The sequence below is a fragment of the Sceloporus occidentalis genome, unplaced genomic scaffold, assembly GCF_023333645.1.
Source record: "Sceloporus occidentalis isolate IW3139 unplaced genomic scaffold, rSceOcc1.0.p SCAF_72, whole genome shotgun sequence".
Lineage (NCBI taxonomy): Eukaryota > Metazoa > Chordata > Lepidosauria > Squamata > Phrynosomatidae > Sceloporus > Sceloporus occidentalis.
The window spans coordinates 1,052,781-1,074,879 of record NW_028317052.1 but is presented as its reverse complement, the minus strand read 5'-3'; the positions used below and the strand labels follow the sequence as shown (position 1 = coordinate 1,074,879).

The 22,099-nt window shown below is 38.7% G+C and overlaps 1 protein-coding gene across 1 annotated transcript; it reads left to right on the top strand.

Moving 5' to 3' along the window:
• The first annotated feature begins 1,642 nt into the window (after positions 1 to 1,642).
• LOC149286059 (transient receptor potential cation channel subfamily V member 1-like) lies at positions 1,643 to 20,688 on the top strand. Its single transcript, XM_089494403.1, has 15 exons — positions 1,643 to 1,953; positions 2,744 to 2,913; positions 4,103 to 4,255; positions 6,025 to 6,165; positions 6,745 to 7,043; positions 7,976 to 8,152; positions 8,587 to 8,745; positions 9,528 to 9,617; positions 12,561 to 12,631; positions 12,921 to 13,086; positions 13,873 to 13,939; positions 15,747 to 16,054; positions 16,674 to 16,801; positions 19,634 to 19,749; positions 20,534 to 20,688. The coding sequence occupies exons 1-15, from the start codon at positions 1,649 to 1,651 to the stop codon at positions 20,686 to 20,688; spliced, it is 2,505 nt and encodes an 834-aa protein (XP_089350529.1). The 5' UTR covers positions 1,643 to 1,648.
• Positions 20,689 to 22,099: the final 1,411 nt, after the last annotated feature.

The window sequence follows — 22,099 nt, the reverse complement described above, 5'->3', positions numbered from 1 at the left end:
CATTGACTTGTCACCTGGCACAGCCAGCAAAAGCCCAGTGGGCAGGCGACCAATAGCACGCATACTTACCCTTATTACTGCTCTAGTGTCAGAGTGTGCCAGGGCCACTTTGTCATTCCTAGTCTAACCCTGATGCTAGCCATCAACTAGCCATGTTGGTGTGTATATACATTAGTTTTACTTGTTGAGTTGCTAATATTAGACATTTTTAATTGCACAGTAGGGGAAGGGGTGTAACAATCATGGTCACAAGGTCCTAGACTGCCATTAGTCTGCCCCTTTAAAGCACCTAGATGCTGGTAGTACCTTCAGCTAGTGGCATGGAGAGTGTAGAGTGTCTGATCAGATGATACACACTGTGTCTGACTGATCCAGCATGCAGGAAGTGACATCACATCCGTGCTGTGTGCATACCAGTCTGCACACAGCATGAAGGGAAGACAGACACACCACTCCTGCAAGTAAGTGGTGTGGGCAGGGTCATATGCAGGTTACTGATAAGCTGTTTTGGGGGCAAAGGTGGCACTCACATGTGGTTTGGGGGCAAACCTGGCACTGTGCTTTTTATGCAGGCCAACCTTAACAGGAGAATTAATTAGCTTAATTCTCCACTAAAATGAATGTTGTTCTTCTCTACTACTTTTCTACTACTCTGATCAAACATTCTATGCAGATTATTCAGCAAAAACAATTTTCCTTATCCTCAATAACTAGTTGTCCTACTAATCCTAGATAAGTCAGCCTTCTTAAGGACCACAATAGTACAGACATCAGAAGTTTGGTAAAGAAACGTAGGCCCTTCCTGCCTTAGAGGTTTCCTCTTTCCCCATCCACATGCAGAAATAGAATCGACAGTGTTGGAAACTTAAGGGGACCCGGCAAGCTATCATAAACACTGTAATGGATAAGACAGATGTGGTATTGTCCACAGAAAGTGCTTCCTTGATTTCAGTGGGAGTTCTTCCCTACCACTGATTGGGATGAAGGGGTTGGCTGCATAGCTGTGTCTTCTACAGAGTGGTTTGTCATAGGCAGCAAACTCAATTTTTGCCATGTGATACAATGCACAATACATAAACATAAATCAGCATCAGTTACTGGTAATGCTATATCTCCCAGCATTTGAAATGGTCAAAGATGGATACTTTTGCTGTAGTGCTTTATGGCCTGCCCATGGATAATTATGCAACTGAGTAAGGCATTTAGAAGAAACAAAATGTATTTTATTCACATAATCTTGTTTAAACCCATTGTTTTTGTACATATTACTGTACCTTTTTACGACCGTAGAACACTGTGATACACTTATAGAAGATGTGATTCTTCTGGTTTTAAAGACGCACCTAATCAGGGACACTTGGGAGGTAAATAATGCTAATGTCCATGTTCAGTTAATCAATATAGCTTGCAAGGTGATATTTGTCTGCCACCCTAGCTCTCAATCCTGTAGTTATTGCTTTATGGTAGAGTTTTATCAGTATGATATAACTGTTGGGGTTTATTCAGGGATTCTAAGAGGACTCCTTATAATGAGCAGTATTGTATATAACAGAAAATATGAATCTATATACATGTTTTCCCAGTGCATAACCACTCAGCTGTATATGCTATTTTATTTACTATGCATCAGACCAAAAAATTAAAGAAAATGGGTAGTTCTTCTGAAATTGATGAAACAGACCATACTGAAGAGACAAATGTGTCAGCTAATGACTCACACAGTGACGACACCAACCTGGGCATCTCCGAAGGTAGCCATTGTGCAAAGCTACGACACGCCAAATATGCCTTCTTCAGCTCGCCAAAACCTAAGGGTCGACGTTTTGGCAAAACAGACTCAGAACGAGATATGGCTCCCATGGACTCCGTGTACCAGGTCGAATGTAAAATGGCCCCAGCCATCAAATTTCACTTAAACTGTGAAAAAACTAAATATAGTAACCCACTGGTCAGGTATGTACTGTAGATTTTACTATGGGCAATTTACCATATGCCTGGTATACAGTTTATTATTATATAATATTATTAAATGATTTATAGTATTCATTGTGATACTTTTATGACATCATTTCTGGTTCAGTTCTGCTAAAGTCTTTAATAATGTACAGCTGTATAGTGCTACATATTCCAAATAGAATATTTGCAAACATGACCTAGAATTCTTAACTTGTAACCAGGTGAATATGGTAAAGGTCCCTGGTTCTGGCAACCTTAGAAGAAGGAATAAGGAAATATAGGTAGATTCAGGGAAGTAATTGGTTTTTAGTATTACACAAACTACTACGAAACTCAAATGAGCACTTCTGCCCCATTTTCATGTTAATTGCAAATCTGTGCAGTCATTCTTTAGTTAAGGGAGTTTACTAAACTCTACTAAACGCAGGGAGCTTTGAACAGTACACTTCTTCACCATGCTCAGTAGACCTCCCATTCTCCCAATCAACGGGACTACGCAAATCAAATGTTTGGGATATGAACATGGATGTTTTTCCAACATGCATGCAATTGGTTGCTGCCACTCCCTTTTTTCTGATGGCAGTTAAGCTCAGAGATCTGATACTTTTAATACCAAAGAACTAGAAAGAACTATTATAAGCATTACATGAGGAATGTTATGCTTGATCTGTATTCATATTTCTATAATTTGTAGCAGGATGACATGCATTATTTCTTTTGTGCACAATGAGTAAGAGAAAAAACATACATGCAGGTAAATATGTAATGATTTATATTAACATAACAGGCAAAGCTCATCTGTTGAGTCTACAATAAGTTGTAAGGACAGAACATTTAAGCTGTATGACCGGAAAAGGATTTTCGAAGCTGCAGCTTATGGTGATTGTGATGAGCTGGATGATCTACTCGTGTATCTGTCGAAAAGTCAGAAGCGTCTTACCAACGAAGAGTTCAAAGGTATTAAGCTGGTAATCATTTTGTACTGGAAGCATGTGTGAATTTTATTACTCATAAACCTTGCCAGTGAAAAATTGTTTGAAATAGCTGAGGATCTTAATATGTGTATATCCATAGTCATTAAGTATTGCCAATTTATTTAATTCACAACCTCAACAAAATCTCATGGTCACAGACATCATTGTATTTGTAGAGACACTTTGTCTGTACCTGTTACTCAGGAGGTTGCCTACTTTATTAAGATGGTGGTAGAAGCTAATACAGTGAGGAAATTAAATTAAAACATGCATGGGACAGACATAAAGCATGCGGATATCCTTAATCTGAGACAAGACAAATGGCTGATTAGTTTTAACCTCAGGAAATGTAGGCAGATTAGATGGTTCTTATCTGCCATCAGATTCTATGATTATATCTATTTGGTCATAATACTTGACACCTACTTGTGGACGTGTATGTGCTTAGGCTTATCTCATTTCTATCTTCTCCCCATTTATCATCTACTAGTTCCTACTGTTGCCTACAGCTCGCAATATGCACATTTTGGTTCCTCCTGCCACTATGACAAACACAGATCCTCCATTATATCCACCTGTCATTTACAGCTCTTTAAGCCTATCAAAAACAAAAGGTCTCCACTCATCATTTTCTTTAGTGCTAAACTCCTCGTTCACGCATTGCAAATATGGGAAATACGGGTCCTAGACCGATCATATGGCAATAACATCTGGATTACATCTTCCATGGCATTCCTTAGTAATTATTCAAATCACCCAAAGAAAGATTTGGAAACTGAAAATTCATAGTTTTGGAACTAGAAGAGTTTTTGCAGTAAGGTTGTATCTTGAGCAGACCAAAGAATAATTGAGGAAGATATGGAAGATAGCTGAAAGTACATGAATTGCATCAATGTGGCAAATCATTTACAGTATGTCAAAATCTTACTAAGACTATGCGGATTATAATCAATGGGACCTTGTGGTGGTAGCGTATTTATTAAGGAGACCTGAAGATTTAAAAAGTATGAGGCTAGGACCCCACTCCATGTGCTGCATTATAATTGCCCTATGATATTTTGGACTGGTATTCATTTTTTATCCTAGGACCCATCCGTGGGACTATTCCAATTGGGCTTGTATTAGGGCCCTGGTTCTGATTAAAAATCTAAAACAACATTGTTATTTCTTAGAACCAGAGACTGGCAAAACATGTCTGCTGAAAGCTATGTTGAATTTGAGTTATGGGAAGAATGGCACCATTCCATTATTATTGGAAATTGCAGAGAAAACCAACAATCTCAAGGAATTTGTTAACTCAGCTTACACGGACACCTACTACAGGGGTGAGTAGAAGGACCTTGAAGGAAACAGTTTTGTTATTTTATAATATAGATGGCTTAATTGAGGATCCCATCTAAAATGAGATCTATTACTGGAATGGCCCTCTATATATCTCTGCAGCACTATTCATATGCAGATGAGAAACATGTAAATGGTTACATCATGTGGCTTCAGTTCTGTACATTTATAGCAATGTTTTTACCTAAGTAAGATATAACTGCTGTACCCCAGCAGAAAAGTTGTCACGTTTTCACCCTTCGCTGGCTGGACTCATTCCCGTTGTCAACCACTAGTGGCCGCCCTTGCCACTCAGGACCTCTCTGGCTGATTATCATGTCCAGGTGCACCTTGCTATCTAATTAGCTCAGCCTTTATAAGCCTGCCCACCCCTGCAGTCAGGGCCTTTGCATTGTAGTGTGATAACCGCTCTGCTTTGGCCTTGTACCTGCAACCTGCCTGTACCGTGAGCTACCTGCCTGTACCTGCCATCAGCCCTGCCAGTGGGCCTCCTGCCATCAGCCCATCCAGTGGGCCTCCGTATCCGTCAGCCCTGCCAGTGGGCATCCTGCCTAGAGACTTTCTGCCTTTACTTGCTGGTCATATCACCTATATTAATACAGTACCTTTCCACGTCTTCTGTTTGTACTGTGTTTTATTGCGCCTGTCCGTACCACCCCACTTACCGTCATGCATCGTGGGGTACAAACGGAACCCTTTGTATCCCCTGCTACTGGGCTCCTACCCGACCTGCTTACCTGGGTCATGACAAAAGTTAAAAAAAGAGTTAGTATGTAACTAGTATTAGTATTAATATAAGAACAAGATGTTCTATCCCAGCTGCCACCAAAAAATAATTAATTTTAAGATGCACTAATAATACAATATTTTATTACAATATTAAACTGGTATTACAAATAATTTGCCAAAAAAAATGCTAGTTAGGATCCAAAAGCACTATGGACCCTGTTGGCATTTGTACTGCCAGTAACCCAACATATTATTACTTATTGATTTATGTAGAACCATCATATTCTACAGTGCTGTACAATGGTTGAATAGGGCACAAAAAGTAGTGAAAGCCTAAGAACTTGGTCTTGCAGAAACAAAAGTTGAGGAGCAGTAAGGGGACAGCAAAAGGTTTTTCTTAAATTTTTTGTGATTTTTACTGCATAACTAGTTGCAGTCATGTAGCCCAAGCATTTCTGTCCATCCAAAGCTAAAATATAGATCAGCATCTATGGACTACGTTAAGAAAACAACCGCTGCTAGACTTATGAATAAAGCACTAAATATGTATCCATGTGTGGTTTGGTGAGATGTATCGGTTCCCTTAACAACATTTAAAAGCTGGAAAGTGCCACTGCAGAATTGGAAACCAATTAATTCAGTTGGGTTACATTGTTTATTTTCCATAACTCCTCTCATAGTGATGGCCAGAAAAAATGTACGTTTGCTAGAGCTTTTTAGCTGTATGTAGATGATGTCAAAATGTACATAAGCATAATTTTTTCACTTGTGGCTAAAAATATAGTTATGTAATGATATTAACAGAAAGCATTGTAGTTCATTTCAGACATAACTAAACTTTGGCCCTAAATCTGCTACGTAGCCTATACCTGGGTGAAAGATTGCATAATTTGCTGTCATGTTTCATTTTCTGTGTCATACAAATGAAGCCATAATATATAAAAGTATTTAACTGATCATATGGTTTATTGATACTGTTTCTAGCTGTAAGTTAATTTGGAGATGGTTCTGATGTTTTTACAAGGTCAGACAGCTCTGCATATAGCTATTGAAAGAAGGAATATGGACCTCGTTGAGTTGCTGTTACAACATGGAGCAGATGTCCACGCAAGAGCCGATGGTGAATTCTTCAGAAAGACAAAAGGAAGACCTGGTTTCTATTTTGGTGAGAACATTTGTGAACAGGGTTTGGCCCAATTTTTGATCGAGTCCAATTTTACTGCATGCAAACCACTGCAGGCATTTTTCAGTTATCAAAGTCATAAAATAAGAAACTGTAAAGAACATTGTTCATGTTCTGTGCTAGTCCTCCAGCCCATAATTATTTTTGCAGCTCTACCATAAACCTATATGAGGTTTGTATGCTTTGTAAGCAAACACTGTGTAATGTAACCCCAAAACACACCATATACATACCATATACATACTAAAAACAGACTACTCATTCCATTAACACATTGAGTTTTTTATCTCTTCCTGATAAATTATCCTTTGGTCCAAATCCGAAACACTCAAGTCTTTGCCCAAAAGGTTCCAGACTTCTTCTCATTTACCCACGCCTCACAATAACACTGGAGTTGCGTTAGTTAGCTGAGATGTTTCAGCTCAGCTTCCTTACATCTCAATAAACCCAAAGCTGAAGGTGACACTCAATTTTCATCATCAACATGTGACAATAGCAAGCACCTATATTAAGAATACATAATACATTTTATGCCCTTTGTCATTCTACACCTCTCAACAGGTGAGCTGCCGCTGTCCTTAGCAGCATGCACCAATCAGATAGAGATAGTCCGATACCTACTACAGAATCAGTACTCTCCAGCTGATATTGCTGCTCGGGATTCTTATGGAAACACGGTTCTGCACGCACTGGTAGACATCGCTGACAATACTCAGGAGAACACAAAGTTTGTGACCAAAATGTACAATGAGATTCTGGTGCTGGGAGCACAAATTAAACCTTCACTGAGACTGGAAGATATTTGCAACAAGAAAGGTCTAACACCACTGACTTTGGCAGCAAAAACTGGCAAGATCGGGGTAAGTACAAACTTTGCTTCAGGTTTCAAATGGTTCCAAATGTGTGTATTGTAAACATGGCTAATATGAGTTTGTTTGATATGAGTCTGGGATGTAGAATAATAGACGAACACTAAAGATGTAAAGAGGTAAACATGGGATTGTGCATTAGTGGAATTTAGTGTCATATCAGTAATACATAGGAACTCTTGGTTTTAATCTGGAGACACCAAAAAATCAGAGAAAGGACCTTGAGAGGATTACAAGGAGCGGACAGCCTTCAAACACCAAGGAGTATGCATGGCATGCAGAAGGAATCCAGAGGGAGCATCCCTAAAGGTATCCAGATAGAATTGGTCGCATCTGTCCCAGGTCACTTGAAAATGTGTGAGGTACCCAAAGCCTAATGTGCCATGTATTCGTAGGTATGAGTAGTGACCAAAGAGTAGAGAACCTCCTGTAACGTGGGGGGTACAGGGTTTTTCCATCTTCTAGCAATACAACCCTTCGCCACCAGAAGGACATGAACGGAAAGTTTGTGACAAGGTGAGTCCTGGTCAGAAGGGAGCATATCTATCTAACAGGGCAACAGTAACGGAGATAGCGACCGGGATTGGGAGCAATTTGTTAATAAACTCAAAAACTTCAATCCAAAGATTCCTCAGGACAGTTCCACCAAATGTGAGCCATTGTACTTCTTTGGCCACAAAGTCACCAGCACAGGGGAGAAACTGACGGGAAAATATTGGAAAGTCTGGAGGGGACATAGTACCATCGGAAAAGGATATCACGCATCTTAATTATACTATTCTGAAAACATTATTTTCTACAATATCTGTCAAAACATTGTTACCTAGGAAATAAAAGATGTAATTAATCAGAGATTGGAAATCAACTAGAACCTACAATTAGAAAATGTAATACTCTCGATTTTTCTTATATTACGCTTCAAGGTATTTGCCTATATTCTCAGGAGAGAGATTAAAAATCCTGAGTGCAGACATCTTTCACGAAAGTTTACCGAGTGGGCTTATGGACCAGTTCACTCTTCTTTATATGATCTGTCAGGTGTCGATACCACAGACAAGAATTCCGTTCTTGAAATTATTGCTTACAGCAATGAGACCCCGGTGAGTATGAGGTCATTACAATATTTCTGTTTTCATTATTTACACTTGGGAAACATATGTTATAACTGTATGTAGTAAAATTACAGCTAATTTGACCCAAACCACTGGATTGGTGGAGAAAATATTTCCCAATATTAAGTGGTTGTAATTCAATAGCTACCTTCGATATAATCTCATATTGATACCTGGTAATGGCAAAAATAAAAAGTTAGCCCATCTAGCCTTACCTTCTTCAATGATATTTTTATTATTATTATTATTAATTCTTTAGGATAATCTTATGCACATCCAAAAATCTTTTTCTGTGTTTACCTTTATTTAATGCAGGATCATGTTCTTAAGTTTAGGCAATACTCTTTTTTATTCTGGCACTCTTATTGAAAATGAAAACAAGTAATTGTTTGTTTAAAATCATATATTTTTTTTTTACATAGAATCGCCATGACATGCTGCTAGTGGAGCCTCTCAATAACCTGTTACAAGACAAATGGGACCGTTTTGTTAAACGAATATTCTATTTCAACTTCATGGCATATGTGGCATATGTTATTATCTTTACAATAGCTGCCTACCACAGGCCGGTGCATGGAAATGTAGGTTCGGTTTGTTAATTACAAATGGAAAATAATACCAGTTCTGTAGCTGTGCAATAGTTTGTTTCATGATGAGGTGTTTATGATAGTGGGCATAACAGGAGAAAAAAAAAGAATACATTTGAGAAATAGAAAAACAAGACTACACTGGTAAAACATGGAATAAAATATACATGCAAAAATAGACCTATTTGATGTATTTTTACAATATATCCTAGTTAAGCCTGTATTTATAAAATGCCAAATATTATGTAGTGATGAGATATATCCAAGTCTGCTCCTGGACAAGTCAAACTAAACTACCGCCCTGGGGGAAAATGTTATTAGGCCCCTGTGGCCCTTACAGATTTCAGTTAGGGGGGAGTGGTATACGTGGCTATGTTCCAGCTCCCTACCCTTCTTGGACCTGCGGGAGGGAGATTGGAAGCTCCACTTGACTCTTCTTGGCCCTTCATGAGGACAGCAGGTACTTGCAATTAGGTGAGCGGGCTCCTGTTATGCATGAGGCCATACAATCTTTAGGCTTAAATTAGGTATATTTAAAATTATTTTAAATAAACATGTATATAAAATGGATCTAGCAAAGCCTGGGGCAGCCCTGAGTATATCTGACATATGCAGTATTCAATTTTTAATGAAGGCTGGGAGAACATCTGTAGGAAAGAACAGTTTATGTTGTGCTTTAGAATATCCATTGCATATTATGAAATATAATGATGAGAAACCCAGTTTTGATGCTAAAACCTAAATAACAATGTCTTCTGGTTTTTTTATATTTTTAGCCACCCTTCCCAATCACTTCAGAAAGCTATCTTCGAGTCACTGGGGAGATAATCACCGTTATTGGAGGGATCTATTTTTTTTTCCGAGCAGTAAGTATACATAACTATGTCACTCAGGACCCCACATTGTTAGCACCATCTTAACCCCTTAATGACAAAGCCCGATGTACGGGCTCAAAATGTCACTGTTTTCAATGGGTTTAGGGACCGCCCATTGTCCTTAAGGGGTTAAACATAAATGACGATTCCCTTTACCATTATATGACATTCTTTTGAATAAAAAAACAATTGGATAATTCATTCAATTCATTTATTTTTCACATATGCATAGACAGCAATACTATAAATCAGACTATGTATACTACCTAGCTACCCTGTAAAATGCAATTTTTATTGTTCCTTGTGGCTCAGGGCTTTATACCCCTCCCTTTAGCCCACCCTATGTCCCATGCATTGCTCCACCCATCACTCCACCATAAGATCCTACCATTAGCCAGGGCCGGCCCAAGACAAAATGCCACCTGGGGCGAAGTTTAAAATGCTGCCCCCCCCATTATCTACCCTTCCTCTCCCTCCCTGCCACCACCCCCATTATCTACCCCCCACCCCTTGTACTTACCCTTCAGCAGTCCTGCGGTGAGTCTCCCTGCTCGGTTTCGGTGCCGGCTTGTAATGCTGAGCGCCGGAAATTACGTCATCTTCCAGCACTCAGCATTACAAGCCGGCACCGAGACCAAGCTAGAGGGCTCGCAGAGGAGAGAGAGGGGCGCCGAGCGTGTACAACTGTCAGGAACAAACCGGAAAGGATAAGTTCAATCAGGAACAGAGCTCAATATGCAGGGCAGAGGCGTTAGCAGACAAGGCCCAAGCGGTGTCAGGAAGCCGAGGTACGGTACACAGGCGGGCAACGAGGTACAGGGGGATCAGGCAAACCAAAGTCAGGACACGAGCCGAGATACGATACACAGGCGGGCAGCGAGGTACAGGAGGATCAGGCAAATCAAAGTCAGGACACAAGCCGTTAGTTGATAAGGGTCAGGCAGGAGCAAGGTCAGAGGAAAGCCAGGTAGGTACACGGAGAATCAATCACAAGGAACGCACTCAGGAAATGGCAGGAAGCACAATAACTGAGCACTGAGCAAAGCTCAGTGCTCGGTTTTAAACTTGCCGCTCGGGGGAAGCTCCGCCCCCGAGTGGGAGGCTACAGCGGCGAGTTCCCGCGAACACTGTTTGGGGAACTAATAAAGTTGCTAGAGGGCGCGCGCGCGTCTAGCAGAAGCCGGCCAGACGGAGAGACCAGCAGGAGACGCGTGTAGCGGGCATCCAGGTAAGGTACCGCGTCGGGTCACCGGACCCTGCCGTGTACCGCGCCGGGTCGCCGGATCCCGGCGGGTACCGTGCCGGGTCGCCGGATCCCGGCGGGTACCGTGCCGGGTTGCCGGACCCTGACAACAACTTGGTAAGTGAAAACCACTCGGCGCGCTCTCTCTCTCCTCTGCTTTAAAAAAAAAAAAAAAGGGCTTGGGGCGGCAAAGTGCCGCCCCTTCAAAAGTGCCGCCTGGAGCAGTTACCCCACTCGGCTCCATTGTGGGGCCGGCCCTGCCATTAGCACACCTTTGGAGAACAGAGGCAAAGCCTAGGGTTAGTGGCGTTGTTGTGCAGTATTTCTCCAAGGCCCCCCTTTAACTAACATGCATACATACCAACGCGGAAACTCCCTTTAACACCCACTCACTCTACCACCATACACTTACCTACACACACATTCTTTCTCCTGAACCTCCTCTGCCTATACCAGGTTCCACTCACCATATGTCCACCCATGACACTCCAACACCATAAGCTGACACACAAACTCACAATAATATCATATGCTGACACCCAGGCACACCTGCTAACACCATACACTTACATAATCTAACACATATCATACCAGACACATACATCCTCGCAAATATTAATACCTTACAGTAACACACATACACGCTAACACTATGCACTAATGCACAGGCATGTTAACCCAACATACCGACACACACTCTAAAGCTACATGGGGAAATACACAGTCATGTTGTTGCCAAACAGTAACACACACAACACCAACACACAAGCACAAACACCACACTCTTATATACATGCACACACTATCCAACAACATACACTAACTCACCCACTGACTCTAACAATATACATTATATACACACAAGATACACACAAGCTAACACACTTATATACAAACATATACAGCAACATACTTTCACACTCTAACTTACTAAAACGTACACACATCCTACCTTTGTTGGCTCAGGAGGGGGTAGGCCAGTGCCAGCTATTCTGCTCCCTCAAGGTCCTCACACGCTATGTCTAAGTGCCAGGAAATGACATTATATTCCAACCTACTGTTATAAATGGGAAGTGCTGGTTCTCCTTAACACCAGTGTCCCTACTACAACGGGGTCATGCACAGCACATTACGTGACCCCGCTGGCCACTTCCACTAGTACCGGTTGTATCCTCCTGAAGCCAGCCCTGATGGGGCCACTGGATCACCATACCTTAATAACCAATATTTTTTATATGTAGTAGTGTATTGGGGAATTGGTGGTAATAATATGTGGTTCAATCCATAGAGGACTACTATCACTATTAAATCCCCTATCAATGTGGTGGTAAAAATGTTTACTTACTGATCTAAGCAGACTCACCTAATTTACAGGAGTTGGTGATTTCATATGCTAAAATACTGTTATCTTGAGGATAACCACTACAAATAGAGTTCATATTGTGATAAATATTATCAAGTAGACACAGATACCAATACAGAGAGTGTCCAGAAGAATTAGACAGCAAAAAGCGGACTGAATGTCACACTTAGGTTATGTAGCTTCCATCTTTATATTAAATGGCCTAAAGTATTATCTCTTTCTTCATATCTAATGCACAGCAAGGGTTCTATAAAGAAAAATGGTTCAAATGTTTGCAATTTCATTTCATATTATACTCTACCTCTAAGCGCACAATCTGTTCTCCTAGATTCAGTACTTTATGCAGAGACATCCTTCTCTGAAGACTTTGCTCGTTGACAGCTACAGTGAGGTTCTATTGTAAGTAACTAAAATTATGGATATAGTTCTACTACATGGCTCATCTTACGCTGTTCAGAAGTGTAGTCAGTTTGCATATTTAAATTTATATTCTAGTGTATATTTTTTATTGTTATTGTATCATATGGATGTTCTGCTTTTGAGAGAGAGACAGAGAGAAATAAAAGCAAATTAACAAGATACTGCATGCGCTTTATATTTGTGTTAAGTTGGTTAAGTGTTTTTTTTTCAATAGAATGCATTGAATGCTTTCTAGTGATCCTAAGAGTACCCTCCGTTTTCTTCCCAGCTTCATTCAGTCCCTTTTCCTGCTGGTGTCTACAGGCTTGTATTTTTTTGGGAGGCACGAGTACGTAGCCTTCATGGTCATATGTTTAGCAATGAGCTGGATCAACATACTATATTACACACGAGGCTTTCAGCAAATGGGCATCTATGCTGTGATGATTGAGAAGGTCAGTAACATGTGGATATATTTACATTGCTTTACTGTATACATGGATAACATTTACTTATACTGATCAGCTAAAGGTTAATGCAAATACAATAACCACAATATAATTTCAAATCACTTTGTCATCTTTGTGTGACCAAATACAGTATTTGCACATCTTTCGATGTAATGTTTCTACCAAAGAAACTAAGGTAATCTCCACAATAAAAAAAAAAATATATATATATCTGTTACATTATATATTTTTACTACATCCAAAACGTATCATACATTTTCTTAGTATCTCACTTTTTTTTAGGTTATTTCTGACAAGAAAAAACAATTACACAGCAAAGGAGTAAATCAGAAATAAAGAAAGACAGATACTAACATAAAATAAAACATTTTACTACCTCTACTAATGAGAAATAAAAATCCTTGGGGTGATGTCAGCCCCAGTACTCCTTGACAAATTAAAAAAGGTGGTCTTTCATTAGTACAGTATTTTAGCCCCACAACCTCCAAAGCACAAATCTGACTGCCCAGCATAAATCTAAATCTCATTTAATTGACTATTTTTAAAAGAAAACAATATTTTATTATACAAATTTCTTATATAGACTATGGTGTACGTATGGTGTACCTTACATTAAATAATCTCAAATATGTTTGGTCTTTAGGGGTATCATGAATGTTTTTGGCAGTGGTGTTTTATTCTTGAGAATGAAAGCTGTATCACTAGTGTAGGTATTTTCAGGTAAATTACATAAAATTGGTGTTATGTATAAAAATATTATCTGTTTTACAGATGATCCTAAGGGACATGCTTCGCTTCATGTTTGTCTACATTCTTTTTCTTGTTGGGTTTGCTGCAGGTAATCTTATCACTGTATATTTTTATTATTTATGTCTGTACAACACAGATTTATCTCAGTATGCCTAGAGAAAGTTTTGTCCTCTGAAGTGACAAAAAATTCAAGAGCACGTTTCTATGGATAAATAAAAATAAATAAATAGTTCAATTTATTCCTAGAGTAAGTAAAGTGCCAGGAAACAGATGACCAAATACACATATATACAATAATAATAAAATTACAATAATAAAAAATAATATTATATATATATATATATATATATATATATATATATATATATATATATATATATATATATATATATATACACACACGTACATACATACATATATACAAATACCCAAACACACATACCGGGACAGGCAATGTCACACCAACACCCAAACACACACACACACCAGGACAGGCTCTGCCACACTGACACCCCCCGGACGCCATATACGTGAGGCATGTATATCTGACTAGTTGGTTCTTTCCATGATGCTATACATACCCCATACTGCGGGGCAGCATGTTATCTGGGCTGGTCAGCAGAATGTAAAATTTATATGTGTCCTGGAAAACATGATATGGTCACCCTGTCTCCACACCCCAGCTAGCCCCACATTATATATTTATCCCACCACCCAGCCCTCCCTTTGGTATTGATTTATGTGATGCCCCCAGCCAGCACCCCTTTGTGAATTAATGCCCCCTTTAGTATCCTACATCCACAGGGTCTACCCAACACCCATATTGGAAGCATACCTTTGCCACCTTTGCCCCCAAACAACCTGCCTGTGGCATCCTAGCCTCAAACAGCCTCCCTGTGTAATGCTTTCCCCCACTAACACATACATGCTATCACACGCATACTCATTCATACACCCTCCCCCACCCCCTAACCTGAACTGCAGATTTCCCGGTGCCACTCGTAGACTTCCGCAAGGGGCCACTGCTGCACTCGGTGTTGCTCGCACTTCGTGGTAGCTCTATGGGAGAAGATAGAAGATTAATGTAAAACAATACAAAATGGCAGGAGAACAATATAGGAGAAAAAAAGCAATGAGCCCTTAGTGTAGTGAGGTTTGAGAAAGTGAAAGCAACAACACACAATTTTTTCAAGGTTACACTATTCTACCCTTTATCATAATGCAAACCTTTTATTAGCCTTTTAGTTTCTCTTTAAAACACAGTATTAAAACCCTGGTGGTTCTTCGTAACAGGTACATTCAATTGCTTTTGGAGTTTAATAATAATGTTGTTACAAATATTTTTCAGGAACCCTGTTAGCTTGGTGAGATTGTTGTCCAATAACGACAATTTTTTTTATATAGCTTTAGATAAAACTGAACTTTTTTCAGTTTGGTATAGTGTGAATATATATATATATATATATATATATATATAAACATTTGAAATCTCCAGGACTAGTGATAGAGCTAATAAATCATTGGACCTTTAAACTCTCCTGGTACATTATCATGTTTTGCAGTGAGCAAGGACATCTTGTACTTTCCAGTGTACCCTTTAAATTGGAATCATCATGTTTTTGAGTACCAAGTAACTCCAGTTATTTGCTGATCGAAGAGTAAACCGGTTGATTCTGTGTGATATTAGAAGACTTTCTGGTGCTCCAACTAGCTCATTTCAATTTATAAATGAGATTATATGATATAGATCTAGAGGAGCCATGTTTGTTGGAACAAGAATTCCTATGAGGTTTAGCCAGCTCCAGGACAGGCCTAAGCTGGCCAAGCATCATGTGAATCCATTAGGTGACCTGAGGCAGAGATGGTGTTCTTACATTTTTTTTAATACTATGCAGCTTTGGTTACACTCATCGAAGATGGAGAAAACACTGATGAGAATATTGCATTACATAAACGCCCTTGTAAATTTGTCAATTCCACTTACAACAACTTGTACTACACCTGCCAAGAGCTTTTCAAGTTTGCCATCGGAATGGGAGATTTGGAATTCACAGAAAACTACAAATACAAACCCATATTTATTCTTTTGCTGGTGACATATGTTATTCTTACCTACATCCTTCTGCTTAACATGTTAATAGCACTGATGGGGGAAACAGTGAGCAAGATTGCTCAAGAAAGCAAAAGCATTTGGAAATTACAGGTAATGATTCGCTGTCTATTTGTGATTTCACCCCCTTGTACTATTGAAAAACATTGGGTAAACCCATTGCTGAAAGATTACTCTCAGTTTTTACTAAATTGGCTAAAAGAAAATGACACATTTTGAATAAATTAGCACTTGCGGCCTTTTATAGATGATGTGGCTGTGCATACAATTATCATGTCATTAACTGAATTTGTCGCAGCCAGATATGACACAGAAGGGTTATGTAAGAGCTACTTCACTGAAAACATTCAGATGCAATTAGCAATTTAAAGTCCTGGTTCACAAAGACGGTGGGGGTCTCTCCCTGACAACACCTTTCAACTGATAACATTTAATATGTAGTCTGCGGAGGGCCCCTTAGTACCATAGCTGACAATCCATAGACGGCAATCCACAATTGTTGTCATCAAGAAGAGAATAAAAATTCCCCAAGCATTTTTAACTACCGATTACTGATTTGTTATTGGGGTCTTCACAATATATGCATAATATATTATATATATATATATATACATATATATATATATATAATACCCAAGAAAAAAGTTTCAGAGCCTCTGAAATTGATGCTGTATGATGTATCTATTGACTTGAGTTTACGTTTTCTTTATAGAGAGCTATTACAATTCTGGATATAGAGAAAAGCTTTATGAACTTCCTCAGGAATACTTTCAGATCAGGGAAATCTGTCCTAGTTGGACTAACCCCCGATGGCAAGGAAGATTACAGGTGGTGCTTCAGGTAACTTGACATTAATGTGTTTAAGACAGCTTCAATACACAACTAGAGAACTTATATTTTCGTTACGTTCCCATTTGTCGTTGAAAGGATTCATAACCACAACCACAAAATCTCATATAGTGAAGTCCGTAAAAATAAAATTTATTTTGAAATAAATAATACAGCTTACATAAAAAATATATGAGAGGCAACGAGAAGTCTCACATACAGCACTCTATATAGTACTGGATATGTAGTTTAAGGTAAATTAAATAAAAGGCTTTGTAAGTGAGAAAGAGGCCATAATTGGTTGGGAAGGGCTTGCACACCTAATCACCCAGTCCTGGAAATTGAGCCATATCCAAAAATTCAGGCAAAACAGTCATCACAGAAGGTGTCAAGCTGTGGTGATATTGCACTGTGACCAACTCAAAACAAACACAAGACAATAAAGAGTGAGTGTAACTGCGGAGTGACAGATACTTTATTATTAAACAAGGTCTCACGTTTTGAGAAGTTAAAAATATTTATGCTATGGAATAGCCTTGTTCACTGCTGCCCCTTCTATTTAGTTTACTTTAGTTAATTAAGTTAGTTAAGTAACACCTGTGCAGTAAATATTTGCAATCACTGTGGCAAGACAAAGTAAGTGAACCCTTCGTAATTACCTGGTTTTCTGCATGAATTGTTCATAAATGTGATTTGACATACATCTAAGTCACAAGTATAAACAAACAATGTGCTTGAGCTAAAAACACACATACAATGATGTCTTTATTCAACACACACAATATTCAAACATTCACATTGCTGGGGTGGGGGGTAGTGAACTCTAGGATTTAATATCTGGTCGAAACTCAAACAAGAACTTGCAGTATTAGTGAATCAGACCTGCATAAGTTTCAGGAGGAATTTTAGACTATACTTCCTTACACGGATCAGCCATATTCCTAGGATGTCCGGATCTGAATAGCTCTCTTGAGCAGCAAAGCAGCCTTAAATCATGATGCTCCCTCCACCGTACTTCACCATTGGGATAATGTTTTCATGTTGGTTGGCGGTGCTTTTTTTTACTCATTACATAGTGCTCCGCGTTCTTCCCAAACAATTCAATCAGTCCACAAAACATTTTACCAGTAGTGTTGTAAAGTGTCAAGGCGCTCCAATTTGTCTAACTGTGGACTGATGAACATGGAAACTCTTTTTATGCAAAAAAACAATTCTTGATTTTAGGTCTTCTGAGATTTATTTTTTTGTGAGGCATGGTTAACATCAGCAGATGCTTCTTGAGAATAGCAAAATCAAAATATGTGAGTGTTTTTATGTCAAAGTAGCTTTAAAACACACATCCAATCCGGTTTCATTGATTCGACTCCAGTTTTGTTAACTCCTGACTCCAATTAGCTTCTGTTGAAGTAATAAGTCTAGGGGCTCACATGCTTTTTCCAACCCAAACTGTGAATGTATGAATGATGTATTCAATATGGTCAAGAACAATAAAATACTGTGTGTGTTATTGGTTGAAACTGATTGTGTTTGTTCATTATTGTAACGTAGATGAAGATCATGTGATCTTTTAAGACAAATTTATACATAAATGCTGTTAATTCCAAATGGTTCACTTACTTTTTCTTGCAATTGTATGTAATTGTTTCCATACAAATAACATCATATAAAAAGACTGCTGACGTGTTTACACTCAAAATTTCAGTCATACCCAACGTCATGACTAGGTGATGTCATCAGTACTTCCATAAGTCATTGTGAATCACACTATGGTTAAATGTTTTTCTCAGTCAAAGTAACATAAGTAACATTTTTGTAACTAAGTTTTTATAAATAAAAATAATTAAAGGAATAAAAATTATAGTGAAAAGCTAGGTATTATTTATAGATATTAATAGCATTAAATTAGCAAAGGTATTGTACAATACAAGTGTGTATTTTTACTAAACTGGCAGATGCAGGGGAGCATCTTGTCAACTTAAAAATGCATTGTAATGAATATTTATGCATACTATATGTGAGTTACTATGTGTGGTTATGTGTAGATACCGACATATAAATGACCCATTGTACAGCACTATGGAATTTGATGACGCTATATAAAACAATAAATAATAATAATAATTAATACTTGATAATTAATAAAACTAATTCATTCACGATAAGGTACAGTAGCTACAAGGCCAGTAATATTTGGTTATTTTGATAATTTGTTCTTAATATTGTATCCAGTTAAGATATTTTTATTTCAGTAAGTATGTACGGTATTTCTACTGGAGTCAATGTAATAATTGGGAATCAATCTGTAGTTGAATATCAGTTGTAACACATTTTCCTAAATTTTGTTTATTTTAAGTTACTCCAGTATGTTCTAATAAGCGCAAAACTTAAATAAAAAATTATTTACAAAATAAATGCATTGTAAAGGGCCAGGGCCAGTCACCTTCTACCATAAGGACAACCAACATTTGAGATTAAGCAGGCAATTTTGAATGACGGCTCATGATGTATGAATATGGAAGGGGATATTTTACAATGCCTCGTCTCAGCTACAATTAATGGTTTCTGTGAAAAAAAACAAACCTTTTTGAATTACTGGTATCAATATTTCTGTCAGAAAGGGACAGTTTGTTATCAAACTCAAGGGGCAGTAATGGCCATATTTTTGTACCATTAGGAATGTAAACAGTAAGAGGTTTTTTTTTTTTTATCCCGTATGGTTATATTAATAGTGAGTGGTAATTAATTGCAATTGGCCTATTTAGTCAACGTTAATAATAAGTACATACTGTATCTTATAAAATAATGTTCTGAGTACTTTACATAACTAGTAGACTTTCTCTGCAGAGTTGATGAGGTGAATTGGACTAAGTGGAACACAAATTTAGGAATAATCAATGAGGATCCAGGTGATTGTGAAGGACTGAAAAACATTCCAAATGTTTCATTCCATCGCAACCGAAGTAAGTACCCAATCATATTCAGCTGGACTCGCTCTTTACTGTTTATCTCGGGGCAAACACTGTGTACTTGCAATAGGAATGTAGAACGGTAAACATATTTCCTAAAACATCCAGCTTTTGTAACTTGGTGTATCCACTGTTCACATTTCATCGACTATTTAGACCAACTGATATTACATGTTCAATAGTCAAACTGCATTTGAGACAATCAAAACATTGTGCAAATATCTTTGACATCTTTGGCTGATCACTCCAAACACATCTTATAAATATCAAAAAATGAAAAAGATTTACCCGAAGAAAAGAATGCTTTGGAGGTAATACATCTCTTTTGGGTGGGAAGCATCAATCTGTATGAAATTGGGTTAAAAACACATATAAACATCAAGGGAACTCATAAAAAGCCAGAGATCATTTTAATTTTCATTGATGTCTCAAAATATGTACTTTCTGTGCCATATAATTGTTGGTTCTTCCTTGGTGGTCTTTCAAAATTATGATTTCTGTATCCTCATTTGTTTATTTATTTGTATATATTTATCAAATTGGGATTTATCCAAAGAGGTTCTGTTAATGGACCAACTCTTATAACGTAGGATGTAGAAGCACAATGAAGAAACTAAAACCTTTGAGACTCTTTACCTTAGCCTATAAAACTTGGTATCAGACTTCTCGGGGACCAATGTGATAATATTGATCTGTGTGTTGTTGCCTGTGCTAGAATTTGAGATAAATGTTTTTTTGGATATGAAAGTAAAAACATTACCTACTGGTTTACATTTAGAGAGATGGAAGACATTGGTCCCGCACATAAGGGAATTCAGCTTCAAGATCGAAAGAGGAAAAACACCAGGAGAAGCTGCCTTACCGCTGCAATCAATATCTGAAAGCAAATTGGAGAAAGAAGAAAAAGATGATCTGATCGCCAGAGCTGTTTAGCTAGATTAGCATTGCAGTGTATTGCATTAGTGCCACTTCTGTTCACTCATAATAAGGTATATTACACTCACGTATAATTTAAATACCGTATTGGCTCGGATATAGGCCGCCCCGTATATAGGCCGCACCCTAAAAGTTTGGTGCTTTTTTAAAGAAAACGTTTTTTCTTTAAAAAAGCACCAAAAAAACATGCTGCCACTCTGTCCTCCCTCCCTGAGATATGCTGCCACTGCCCTCCCCCCCCCCGAGATATGCTACCACTGTCCTCCCTGCCCGAGATATGCTACCACTGTCCTCCTCACTTACCGGAGCAGACTCCCGGGTGTCTTGCGGGGCCGGCGGGGGACATCTACGCAATACGCGTATACAACTTCCGGTGCCGGCACTGGCCGCACCCCCACTTTAAAAACTTAAAGTGGGGGGGAAAAGTGCGGCCTATATTCGAGCCAATACGGTACTTATAATGGCTTTCAACCTTTTCTGATTCAGAATAACACGACAATAAAACCAATAATTTATTTAAACAAGATCTGTGAATGCAGACTTAAAGGATGATACAACTTTATTGATCACACCCGTGAGTTCCCAATTTTGGGACAGGGGGTTATTGTTGTGCTTCCAGATTAGTGACCAGATGTTATGGAGGAGTGGTTATTAATTCCTAAGTGTCCCTTAGTTGGACAGTCTAGAATTTATTGGGCACTGTCCCGTAAAGCTGCCCCACTGTTCTCTTATTGCGGGCACGTAGGGGGATCAGATCCCCCTGACTCCCCATTGAGCGGAGAAATTGATTGAGTTCTGTGTCACCTTTCATGTGCTCACCTTATGATGTAATGAAACAGAGTGCCACAATATTATGTCATATCCTGGTGTTCTGCTTTAATACATCGTAAGGTGGCTTGCTAGGTAAGGTAGATGGGTGGTACTGCCCTGTCCTTGCCTCTAATTATACCCCCAACTACAATGTCTCTACTTTTAGCACCTGAAGTATTGTGGGGGATGACTCCCAATCCTGCCATTATAATGCCAAATACCACTTAATTTACCATGCAGAGAGAAAAGCAGCACTGTGGGCGCAGACTGAGACAAACAGGGTCAGTCTTTGGCCAATATACATTTAGAATGCCATTGCTGGCGTATGTTTTTTGTGAAAATACCCCATTCATTGCATTGCCTTTGTTGCTCTCCTTTCAAGCACCAGACTGACTGCTACACATTTGGAGCACTTTCTAATGCGACTGCTGGTATATTCTTGTTTCAAGTGCCCCATGTAACTGTACTAAGTCCTGTTATGAAGACAAAGTACCCATGTAAATAAAATGGATGGAACAGAATGTGATTATTGCATAATACATACAGTTTTCATTCCTCCTGCTGAGCGCTTTTGAAACTTGAAATTATTGTGATAGAA